The sequence below is a fragment of the Capra hircus genome, chromosome 12, assembly GCF_001704415.2.
Source record: "Capra hircus breed San Clemente chromosome 12, ASM170441v1, whole genome shotgun sequence".
Classification (NCBI taxonomy): Eukaryota; Metazoa; Chordata; class Mammalia; order Artiodactyla; family Bovidae; genus Capra; species Capra hircus.
Window position 1 is genome coordinate 33,920,093 of NC_030819.1, and position 12,768 is coordinate 33,932,860.

Genomic DNA, 12,768 nt, shown 5'->3' on the forward strand with positions numbered 1-12,768 from the left:
AGGACAGATCATATGATACATGAAAAAAGAACACAAAACCTTTTACTCTAAAGTGGATTAGGAGCTTATCCTTAGAATCATCAGTCCAGTAAAAGAATGTATGACTAAGTGTCTTGTTTTAAATAGAAACTATAGAAGGTTCGAGGAGCACGATGCTATTTGGACAATAAAGGGTAAATATGAGGAAGATGCTGGAAACAAACTTGGCCAACTCATTTGCTGTGAACAGGGAAAAGTATGTGTGAGGTTTGAGAACATTACTCTAAGTCCCAAATATTTAAAAGTTTAAGAGCTGTTTTCACCTTCTGACTATTCTCCTATAGCTATAAATGATGACACTTTGTGGGTATACTTACCTAATATGGAGCCAGAATGAATGAGTGAGGATATACTTATTCTAAAGCTGTAACATAAGTCAAACTGCAACCAAATGGTTTTTCATAGACAAAATTTTATACACTTACAACTTAACAGAAAAACAAATCACGTGTAAGTTACATAGTAGTTCAGATGACAGCAAAATTTAATTGGGAATTGTTTTGGTTTCCCAGTAACCATTTTAAAAGCTTGTTCCTGAATCATCTCTGCTTCAAAGCCTTCATCTTCTAAGCATAGTTGGCAGGTCTGATAAATTCTTCAGCAGTACTTAACATGAATGCTGTAGTCTGTTACAGTCACCTGAGTCTATATGTCACTTTCATAGAATTTCTCCACTTAGTATTCTTAGAAAACCTGTGAATGCTTTTTGTGTGTGTCAGTTGCTCAGTCGTGTTTCACTCTTTGAGACCCTATGGACTGTAAGCAGCCTGCCAGGCTTCTCCATGGGATTCTCCAGGCAAGAATACTGGAGTGGGTTGCTATTTCCTTCTCCAGGGCATCTTCCCCAACCCAGGGATTGAACCTGGGTCTCCTGCATTGCTGGTAGATCCTTTACCATCTGAGCCACTAGGGAAGCAATGTAACTGTTAGAATCTTGCATTCAAGTCCTAGGTACGGATGTGCTGATTTGTCTTTGCAGCGAAGTTCTGTGGTTTACAGTTATCACAAACCTGGCACAGCAGTTTCTACATGTTACCCCAGTGCAGTTCTAGAAGTCCAAAACAGTTTCCCAGAGCAGTTTTCCTGTAAAGTCTGTAGAAGCTGACATTGCCTGCTTTTAGCCACTAGATGGTGATAGTGCAGAATCCAAGTTTTCTTAGGACACATTCCGAAGACATCCAGCAGGTTAGAGGCAAAAGTAATGAGAAATGTTTTATGCTATTAACATGAGTCGGCTGGATGGAGGCAGTGAGAGCAAGTTCTGTGTGTCCACGTGAGTAAGATGCCCTCCCTGCAGCAGGCATCAGCCGAATGCTGCGGTGCTTCTCGAGCTACTTGTGCTAAAGGGCTGGGTTTTTGTTCTCAGACTGTGTTTCAGTGCCTCTAGTTTTGAAGACGACTTACGAATTCCTAGGCAAGTGAAAGAAAAGCAGACAAAGTACAAGCTCCATTTTTTTTTTTTTATTAAGATTCAACAGAAACAAAATTAGTCTAAGTTGCTTTCAGAGTACCTCCTCACAGACCAAGTAACACATGGGGTGAGTCACATTTGGTCCAGGCCTTGGTCTGAGGACCACACTTTGAGGAGCGCTGAAAAACCCTGCTTGACTGCATCCCATTCAGTCAGCAGAACCTGGTTCAAAATGAGGCTCCATTACCACTAGTTGGGTAGCTGTGGAAAGGTCTGTTTCCTCATTTGAATCATGTAAACAGTACCTATGCTTAGGCTTTTTATGAAAACTCAGTGTGCTAACCTCTTGGGAAGCACTCAAATGTGGGCAGAAATGGAATAGGATTGGTACGTTTAAGTATTAAATACAGACAGTTTCCTCTGATCTCTGCATCATTTTACTGACTAGTATTTTTTCCCATGGAGAGAAATAAGGTGTTCAGTTGATCATCAACCACTTTAAGGACCTTGAAACCTTGTTTGATGGCCCTAAGAGAAGCAGAGCTACTTGGTGATCCCTGACAAAAACCTGCCCTCTCTCTGGGAAGTGTACCTCTATCTATTGCTGTATCTTGAGTGTGTGGCGGAAGGACTGTGAAGCAGTGAGGAGTTAAGAGCGTGCCTATTCACCCGGACATAACTTGCAGTCAGCTGCTCCCACGACCTGTATGTTTGAAGAACTGCAGAAGCACTAAGCTGCCAGTTCAAAGGCTAAGTGGTTGTTACAAAGTCAGGAGAGGCTGGCATGTAAACAACATTAGACAAGATCAGTGATGGCAGTTTCTTCTTTGGTTAATCATTACAGTTAACCACTTACTGGGGCCTCACTAGACCAAACTATACATGGCTTCAATCTTTGTAACAGTCCTAACATTGCTTTAGAGATGAGGAAACTGACGTTAGGAAATGTTAAGTTGCTTAAGTCACAAATTGCTGGTTACTGGCTAGTTCTGAAACGTTAGGTGGAAACCTGTGCTGTTTACCACTGATTTTACCGCATCTGGACACATGACCGCTCTAGCTATGGTGTCCAAATTACGCTTTAAAGGTAAGTGAATACAACAAAATCAAACTGCAAGACCTGGTTCCTGAAGTTAAAAAGGCTATAAAGTCGGTTAAAACTACCAAAACGTACTTAAATGAGAAAATGCATAACCATCATACCTTGAAAAAGTAGCTTCCACCATGAGAATGTCACCAAAGGTATTTTAATTTAAGCCTTGGCACACCATACCCACAATGTAACATTGAGTCCAAAGATCCTTTATATCTGACGTGATATAATTCTCATATGAACGAAGGCTTGGAGATTGAAATCCAGATCACCTCATGGGTTCACTTTGGCCAACACAGTAAGAGTTTACAGCTTTCCAAAAATTCTTGAGGTACCATTATGCAAGCAGTGCTCCCCATAAGTATGTTAGCTTTCTGCCCCAAGGAAGAAAGGCCTAAGAAATCCCACACTTGTAAAACCACTCCCTGAAAAACTGATGTGCTGGTAGAAAGAAAAGCAGTAGAATTAAGGTTTTATAAACCAGAGAGTGTTCTGTTTTTTCTGTTAGGTAAAGGGATTTCTTCATATGTTATTTTAATAAAAGGGGATTTCATAGGTAAAAACCAATATTCAAAATTATAAAACAAATAGAACTCTCTGTGTATAACCACTGCATCAAAAATTTGCAAGAGACTCAACAGAAATTCTTTAGTTGACAAATGTGGTTTGAAAGGGTAATAAAATTTTTTTATAGCTAAAGCAAGAGTCTTGTTTCCTGTTGGCCCAAAAACAGATGTTTCATTTCCCAGATAAGTAGGTTCTCCACTGTAAAGAAATATCCTTGTATAGTTGGTTTCTATCTTCTTGAAGTCTGCTCCAAGTTCAGCCAATTTCTCATAGGTCCTTAACACAAATTTGGAGCAGTCGTAGGATTCAAACCATTTCTCTGCCTCCTTTTTCGGGCTGGCTTGGACAGTCCATGTCTCATAATAAATCCCTGTTTCATTGTCCTGTTTTACCCACTTTGCCATTTTGTTAAACATGCCTCCTAGTTAAAAAACAAAACAAAAATTATGTGAACATAATTAAAGCTGATCATGTTAGTTTTAAGTAAAATGTTCTAACCAGATTTAGGCCATAAGTACCTGAATAAACAACAGTTTCTGAATTTCCCAAACCTACATCTTACAACAAGAATCCATGTTCAGCCAATTTTTTTGTTTCATTTTTCAAGGCACAAGATACCTCTGAACTATAAACATTAGACATAACAAACTGTATAAAAAAATACAAATTCTATAACTGTTTAAGCTATAGTCAAAAGCTAAATTATATACATGCTGAAGCCCTCGTTTTCTGCTCAGCTCAACAAATCTTAGATTCAGAAGCAAAAGAGTAAAAGGAAGCAAGGGAAAAATTGTAGAAAAGGAATGAGTGAATGGGGCCAAGACCGTGTAAGAAGAACCGAGGAGGGTGAAACATGAAGCTTTTTTATGCAAAACAAAGTATGCATAGGATATGAATTTGCTGTCCAAGGAATGGCTCCTTGAGAAGGAACCCCATACCCCATTTACCTTGAATATCTAGCATCTCCCCTTTCTCCCTGTACTTGCGACTATTGGGTGTCTGCTTACAATCTTTCTACCCACCACACAGATTCTTCCAATGAATCAACTAAACTGGAAATAGTTTTGACCAAATTCATGGATTATATAGACTCCAGGATGGCTAACACTCTCTCCTACCACCTTCTATCAGACCAGAGGGATCTCTCCAAATGTTATCAAAATACTATACTCTGCATGGTTACCACCTCATCTGAGACTAAAACAGCATGATCCCAACATTTCACTTTGTCACTTTGTGACTTTCTTAGGTTACTCCAGCTTGAGTCCATAAAATCAATTCAAGCCCTATAGGATAGAGTGGCTGCTTTTATCAACTGTATGGAATTAAACTTGTAGAATAATATAAATTCTCTTGTCTTAGAACTGAGGATACTGTTCTTAGCGTTCTCCAACTCTGAAAAGCCACTGCTTGTGATGAAGAGATAAGAATGCTTCAAAACACTATTTGGTAACATGAAAACAGGTCAACGAACAGGATTAATCACAAGGCAGATGAATAACAGAAGATTTAAGTGCCAGCATATTACAGACTCTTCTACAGAATAAACAATGAGCACTTGTCCATATCGTCATACTGTGATGTCAGAAAAAGGAAGATTTTGCAGATAACGAGGTAGGTGGATACGGAGAAAGGAGAGATGTGAGCTGGCCTGGAATGAAAGAAGGGGAGTCATTTATCATACTGAACACTGTTAAAAGAGAAATGGACTTTTATATGACTGGGGTGATTTGGGGCACATTAATTAGAAAATAGGAAAAAAAACAGCACGATACATAATAAAGAGAGTCCCAAATTACATTTAAAAGACACCAATACTGCAAACCAGAACCACAATGAGATGTTACCTCTCACCTGTCAGAATCATCAAAAAAGCCATCAGACAACAAGTGTTGGTGAGGATGTGGAGAAAAGGAAAGCCTCATGCGCTGTAGATGGGAATGTAAATTAGTGCAGCTTCTATGCAAAACAGTCACTCCTGGGTACTTATCCAAACAAAGAGAAAACACTAACTTGGAAAGACACAAGTACCCCTACATTTATGGCAGCATTATTTACAATCGTCAAGGAAGTAATGCAAGTTTCCTTCAAGGGATGAACGATTAAGGAAAATGTGGCTTATACCTACAATAGAATATGATTCAGCCATAAAAAAGAATGAAATCTTCCCATTTGTGACAACATGGATGGACCTAGAGGATACTATGTTTATTGAGTAAGTCAGACAGAGGAAGGCAAATTACCATATGACTTCATATGGTATGTAGAATCAAAAAAAAAAAAACAGACCCACAGATTCAGAGAACAAACTAGTAGTCACCTCTAAGACAGAGATTTAAACTCTATTATTTTTTTTTAGAAAGTCCAATTTAATTGTACGAAGTTTCTTTGCATTTATTTTTATGATGACAATAGGGAAGATATCGTATCTGTAGATATGATAAGTTAAAGATTTGCATGAATAATAGGGTCAAAGGTTAGTAGTTCAGGAAATGTATTTTATAAGTTGACCTCTAAAGAGCAGAACATTACTGAGAGGCCTCAATGAAAGTCATTTCTGTCACTCGGATACTGATTCAATCATCTAATTCTGCCATATTTTTGAAACTTACCTGATATGGTTGCTACTAGAACTAACGTCCCATTTTCCTTCCAGTGATTATCATCAATCCCTTCAAAAAAGCAGGCAGCTCCCTGATTACACCAGAAAGGGGCATTCATTTCAGGTCGGAGATGGGGAAACGTGCAGTTTCCAAGTTGGAAGAGTTCATACCATTCCATCGTGTAGTTCTTCTCCGTTAAAGTACTCCTGAATCCAATGGCATCGTGCATGATTTTCTGTGGAAAGGTCATATATGTATAAAAGCATTTGGGAAGTAACCACTGGTTCAGGAGCCAGACAGGAGAAAAAGCAATACCAGAAGTGCCTACAGAGTGGCACAACTGTTTCCCTTCCCTACTGCTATTCTCACATCCACTTCATGGCTCCTCTAACTCCCTGCCCTCATCCACTCTGGTTTTGGCCACTGCGGCTCATCTCAGGAAGACTGCATGCTATGTGCAGATGTTCAGAATCTCCTTACGGCTTAGAATGAGTAAGAGAAGTCTCCACGCCACAGACTCAGGAACTCTGTGTAGCTCTCAGGTGATGAGAAGCTCAGATGGTGAGCTAACCCAGGAAACGTGTGCACAACAGGCCCTGGGCATGAAGTGACTCCTACGTGCCCTGTCCCCTTTCTGGGCTTCCTCCTTTCCTTCTTTCTAGGATCTGGGTACAGGAATTGGGTTTGGGTTCAGAATATCAAAAGGGATGAAAGCAACTGCATCGATTACTGTCAGCATCATAAAACCTGGTGTTTTCTGGACTGCTCATTTTAAATCTGTGAAGAGGAACTTAGGCCATAGACGTGAAGAACTGACTCACTGGAAAAGACCCTGATGCTGGGAAAGACTGAAGGCAGGAGGAGAAGGGGACGACAGAGAATGAGATGGTTGGATGGCATCACTGAGTGGATGGACACGAGTTTCAGCAAGCTCCAGGAGTTGGTGACGGACAGGGAAGCCTAGTGTGCTGCAGTCCTTGGGGTCAAAAAGAGTTGGACATGACTGAGTGACTGAACTGAACTGAAGAGGAACACCAAAGAACATAATCTAAAACCAGTCCTTTGAATAGTGATTATTCCCTCAAATCCACTTAATCAAATCACTAAAGTTATAAGATCAAGACGCAGCCTTACCAAGTGTCCCAGGAGGTCTCCATATTTAAATTCCCACACTGGGGCTTGTAATCGAAAGACTTCAATGACATCGTCATCCTTCATCACCGGGATAGGGGAGCCAGTGGGACAGAAAGTATATTTAGCTTGACAATAAGGATCTGGTTCTGGACGGAAGGAGAAGCGTCTAATGAAGAAGAAAAAAATCAACTTACACTCCAAGAGGAATTTGGTTCTCACAGATCTTAGAATCCAGATCTTAATTTCACTGTAACATTTTTAGAAAAAATATCCAAAATTCTGCCCATAGTGCATAAATAGACATTTGTTATCCTATGAACAAACTCCAATGAGTCTTTAATAGCAAATGATACATTAAAAGCACTAATAATTGCCTGCTTCCCAGTTCCCTGCTCCCACTGTGAGAATTCTGAAGACAAGGACCATATCTGAAATGTTTATACCTCTACATCTTATTTAGTAGACATATTTCCTGAATAAAAGAGTTTTCAATGATATTTAATTTCCCAAACATTCTATATGTTAACATTATTCAAAAACTATCATTATTAAATAGAATATATTTTCTATTAAGAATCTGCCAGCATTTCCTTCAATATTTATTGAGTATCATACTAGGAATATATTATGGTAGGAAGGAGGGAAACAAATGCAAGAAATGCGGGTTCGATCCTTGGGTCAGGAAGACCCCCTGGAGAAGGAAATGGCAACCTGCTCTAATATTCTTGCTTGGGAAATCTCATGTACAGAGGAGCCTGGTGGGCTACAGTTCGTGGGGTTGCAAAGAGTCAGACACGACTGAGCACACAGTCTGTAGGGAGGGATTCCTTCAATATTTATTGAGGATCTACTATTATACTAGGAAAGAGGGAAACAAAACATAAAATGCTATTCTTACTGTGGAAAATTCTGAGAGAGATGGGAACACCAGACCACCTAACCTGCCTCTTGAGAAATCTTTATGCAGGTCAGGAAGCAACAGTTAGAACTGGACATGGAACAACAGACTGGTTCCAAATAGGGAAAGGAGTACATCAAGGCTGTATATTGTCACCCTGCTTATTTAATTTATATGCAGAGTACATCATGAGAAACGCTGGGCTGGAAGAAACACAAGCTGGAATCAAGATTGCCAGGAGAAATATCAATAACCTCAGATATGCAGATGACACCACCCTTATGGCAGAAAGTGAAGAGGAACTAAAAAGCCTCTTGATGAAAGTGAAAGAGAGTGAAAAAGTTGGCTTAAAGCTCAACATTCAGAAAACGAAGATCATGGCATCTGGTCCCATCACTTCATGGGAAATAGATGGGAAAACAGTGGAAACAGTGGCAGACTTCAATTTTTGGGGCTCCAAAATTACTGCAGATGGTGACTGCAGCCATGAAATTAAAAGACGCTTGCTCCTTGGAAGAAAAGTTATGACCAACCTAGATAGTATATTCAAAAGCAGAGACATTACTTTGCCGAATAAGGTCCGTCTAGTCAAGGCTATGGTTTTTCCAGTAGTCATGTATGGATGTGCGAGTTGGACTGTGAAGAAGGCTGAGCGCCAAAGAATTGATGCTTTTGAACTGTGGTGTTGGAGAAGACTCTTGAGGGTCCCTTGGACTGCAAGGAGATCCAACCAGTCCATTCTGAAGGAGATCAACCCTGGGACTTCTTTGTAAGGAATGATGCTAAAGCTGAAACTCCAGTACTTTGGCCACCTCATGCGAAGAGTTGGCTCATTGGAAAGGACTCTGATGCTGGGAGGGATTGGGGGCAGGAGGAGAAGGGGACGACCGAGGATGAGATGGCTGGATGGCATCACTGACTCGATGGACGTGAGTCTGAGTGAACTCTGGGAGATGGTGATGGACAGGGAGGCCTGGCGTGCTGCAATTCATGGGGTCACAAAGAGTCGGACACGACTGAGCGACTGAACTGAACTGAACTACTCAAGGGGAGTAACAGCTGGCAAGACATTAAACAAGTAATGAAGGGCAGCAGGATCTGTGCGTGCTCAGTTGCAGCCGACCCTGCAACGCCATGGACTGTAGCCCACCAGGCTCCTTTGTCCATGGAATTCTCCAGGCAAGAATACTGGAGTGGGTTGCCATGCCCTCCTCCAGGGGATCTTCCTGACCCAGGGATCAAACCCATGTCTCCTGTGGCTCCTGAGTGGCAGGCAGAGTCTTTACCACTGAGCCGCTGAGTAGTTTTAAGACTGGAATTCAAGATTTGAGGCAGGAGTGGTGAGAGCAAGTGGAGGCAGGGACGGTCTTTCTGAGCTAATTCAGGAACACCTCGGAGATGGTGTGGGTTCGCTTCCAGACCACCACAGTACATTAAATAATGTTATAAGTGAGTCACTGGAATTTTTTAGTTTCCCAGCCCAGTGCATATAAAAATCATGCTTATATTATACTGTGGTCTGTTAAGCATGTAACAGTATTATGTCTACAAAAGACATACATACCTTAATTAAAAAATACTTTATTGCTAAAAAAAAAAAAATCTGACAACACAAGGTTGTCACAAATCTTCAGTTTGTAGAAAACACAGTATCTGAGAAGTGCAATACAACTAGGTTTGCCTGGACACTGTGAAGACCCCCCCTAGAGTCACACAACTGGGGAGGATTGAGCCCAGGAAGCAGCTTAAAGGATCTGAAGTAGCAGGTGTGATATAACTGAATTTGCTCCAAAATAAACCTTATTTTATGAGTTAGAAGAGGGTGGGGAGGGAAGCCAAGTTAAGGCTGAGGTCAGTGGAGGTCATGTTATGCATCAAGAAGGGCCCTGAGAGGGCCATGGCAGTAGCGGCCGGAGGGCTACAGTGAATCGAGATCAGCAGGAGCTCACTCCTTTCATACCTAGCACTGGGGAGAGAGAGGAAAGGGAGAAACAAGCTGCTATCTGCCCTCTAAGGGCTTCCCTGATAGCTCGGTAAAGAATCCGGCTGCAATGCAGGAGACCCTAGTTTAATTCCTTGTTGGGAAGATCTGGTGGAGAAGGGATAGGCTACCCACTTGAGTATTCTTGGGCTTCCACTGTGGCTCAGCTGGTAAAAAATCCACTTGCAGTGTAGGAAACTTGGGTTTGATCCCTGGGTTGGGAAGATCCCCTGGAGAAGAGAAAGGCTACCCACTCCAGTATTCTTGCTTGGAGAATTCCATGGACTGTATAGTCCATGGGGTCACAAAGAGTCGGACACAACTGAGTGACTTCACTTTCACTTTTCAGTTTCATGCATTGGAGAAGGAAATGGCAACCCACTCCAGCGTTCTTGCCTGGAGAATCCCAGGGACGGGGAAGCCTGGTGGGCTGCTGTCTATGGGGTCGCACAGAGTCGGACACGACTGAAGCGACTCAGCAGCAGCAGCAACAGCAACACATCAACAAAAATGTCTATAACTTAAAAAGTTTAAATCTTGATTTAGACAAAAATATTAAAAACTCACCTAAAATTTTACCTGTTTTACAGGTGCTTACCTGATTTAAAAATGAATAGTTAACTATACATAAATTTCACCTGCTTACAGCAAAATCAAATTTAGGTCAATGGTAATTTCAAAAGTATAATTTAAGTGTGAACACAATAAAATTAAAATTTTATTGTGGGGTAAATGAAGGCACGTGCTTAACATTTCAAACTTTTAAATGCAAATCAAGTAGTTTTGGATTTCACTCTCTTCTTTGTTTTACTGAATATTACATTTTTACTTTGGGGGGAACACTTTGTTGTTAATAACATTTCCAAGAAAACCAGCTTCAAACTTCTCTCTTCCTGAATATCAAGCAAAAGAAGGCCCAGCAAGCCATTCAGCGGGCAGAATACACTAATACTGTTATCAGGTCTGAAATGCTGGCTGGCCTTTACTAGATTTAACCACCACAATGAAACCTGAAGTAACTACTATTCCTACTTTCTGACTCAGGATATGTGGGCACAGAGATCCTGAGCGACTTTCCCAAGATCACACAGCTAGTGATGATGGGGCCTGACTCGATCTGCTGCGGTCAGAGCCTAGACTTCGCTCGCGACCAGGTTATCCTGCCTGCCAACTCGCTATTTTCATCCGAAAGGGGTGTGCATTTTCAAAAGCTTCTAGGTGGTTTTCCCCTGCCTGATGTTGACACTTTATCTTCCTTTTCTCTGCTTAGCGACCTCTGATAATTAGGCTACGTAAATACTGTTCTAGTTCAAAGGCTCAAACACGCTTCCTACATCTCCGCATCCACAGCATAACACCAGCGACCTATACCTCCTGGCTGAAGACTGTGGACAGTCTAGGCCACTCACCCAGGAGGTGGGGGGACAGGACGTGGCGAGGGGATTCCCTAGACACCCAACTTTGAGTGCTGAAAACGGGAAGTCCCAAGAGCTAGGTTAACTGGTAACTGGGAGTGCAAATGTTACGCACTCACGATAACTAATGACAGGACCTGACACGATAGAAAATACATTATTAAGTCTCCCCAAACTATTCAAATTGTCAGCGATTTGTACCGAAAATCACACAACGAAATAACTTTAGTCCCTTTTCCCCCACGATTCAGGACAGTCACCTTGGAACTGGCTCAACGGCCCCGGGAGGAAGAAAGACCCCAGGGCATCGTGCAACAAACAGCCGCGCCCCAGGAACTCTCCACTTCGCTCCTCGCCGCGCCTACCCGGCACGATCACGCGACCTGGACGCAACTCCCCCCGCCACCGCCCCCACGCACTTTGGACAGAAAACCTCGGCCGCGCGCGCGCGCGCCCGCCCCGTCCAGCCGCGCACTCACTTGTAGGGCACCGGCCACTGGCGCCGGGAGGGGTCGCCCGCCGCCGCCGCCGTCGCCGCCGCCAGCCAGAGCAGCGCGGGGGCCCAGCGCCAAGGCGCGCGCTCCAGGCCCGCACCTGCGCCCGCGCCCCGCCGACCCCAGGCCCCCGCACCGGCACCCCCCGCCTGCGCCATGTGCCGGCTCCCGCTGCGGGCGGCGCCTCCCCAGCCCCGAGACCGCGGAGGGCCAGCGAGCCGAGCATGCGCAGAACTCGGGACCCGGGCGGCGGTCCGCCCGCGGCCCCGCCCCTGCCTGGCGCGCCCGGGCGGAGGGCTCGGTCCCCTCGGCTTCCGCCGCCTCCCTGGGCGCCGGGGAACCCAGCGCAGGGTGTTGGAGCCGCCGAGGCTCTGCTCCTGCCTGGCGCCCTGCAAGGGGGCGGCTTCCGGACTTGGCCGACCCGGAAGGCGCTCCGGTCCAGCTCCCCTGAGCAGCCCTAACAGGAACCCTTTTTCTCTGACTGACTCGTAATACCGAGTTCTCCTGGCCTCACGGCTGCGCTCCTTTGGAGCGTCTGCTCCCGACAACCACCACGAAAAGCAAAAGCACAGAAAAGCCAGCTTTGGGCTCCTTTGGGTGTGTCTGTCTGTCTGTCTGTCTGACTCTTTGTGATCTCAGGGACTGTAGTCCGCCAGGCTCCTCTGTCCATGGGATTTGGACTCCTCTGGGGTATGTGTGTCTGTGTGTGTGTGTGTGTGAGAGAGAGAGAGAGACTGACTCTTTGTGACCTCATGGATTTTAGTCCACCAGGCTCCTTTGTCCATGGAACTCTCCAGGCAAGAATGGATTGCCATTCCATTCACCAGGGGATCTTCCCAACCCAGGCACGGAACTCTTGCGTCTCCTGCATTGGCAGGTGGATTCTTTGCCACCTGGGAGCGCCGCACTTTTCCTTCATCCCTTAGGGCCCAGACTAGGTGACAACAGACATCTGAATGAAGGAGAGTATTTGGGGGAGGTGAGTGCAGTGAGGAAAACGGAGATGGCGCGGTGACTGGTTCTCACCCGACGGATCTGGTGGTGCCAGTGGCCACACTGACGACACAGCCGGGGCTATCGCCGCTAAGCGCTGTGACACAGTCCAGCCCCACCCGCTTCCCAGGCGGGTTCCT

At 44.1% G+C, this 12,768-nt stretch overlaps 1 protein-coding gene across 1 annotated transcript; it reads right to left on the reverse strand.

The window, feature by feature from the left end:
- Positions 432–11,812, reverse strand: CLN5 (ceroid-lipofuscinosis, neuronal 5). The gene is made up of 4 exons (XM_018056496.1): positions 11,621–11,812; positions 6,848–7,013; positions 5,723–5,948; positions 432–3,531 (listed from the first exon to the last, which is right to left on the reverse strand). Exons 1-4 carry the CDS (start codon positions 11,791–11,793, stop codon positions 3,017–3,019), a joined length of 1,080 nt encoding a protein of 359 aa, XP_017911985.1. The 5' UTR covers positions 11,794–11,812; the 3' UTR covers positions 432–3,016.

Bases quoted from the DNA above. Each gene is read 5' to 3' on its own strand.
- CLN5 (XM_018056496.1), bottom strand. From the start codon at position 11,793: ATGGCGCAGGCGGGGGGTGCCGGTGCGGGGGCCTGGGGTCGGCGGGGC. The intron at 5,949-6,847 runs GTAAGGCTGCGT...ACCTTTCCACAG, and splicing joins GAGACCTCCTGGGACACTTG to AAAATCATGCACGATGCCAT. The intron at 3,532-5,722 runs GTAAGTTTCAAA...TTTTTTAACTAG, and splicing joins TCTAGTAGCAACCATATCAG to GAGGCATGTTTAACAAAATG.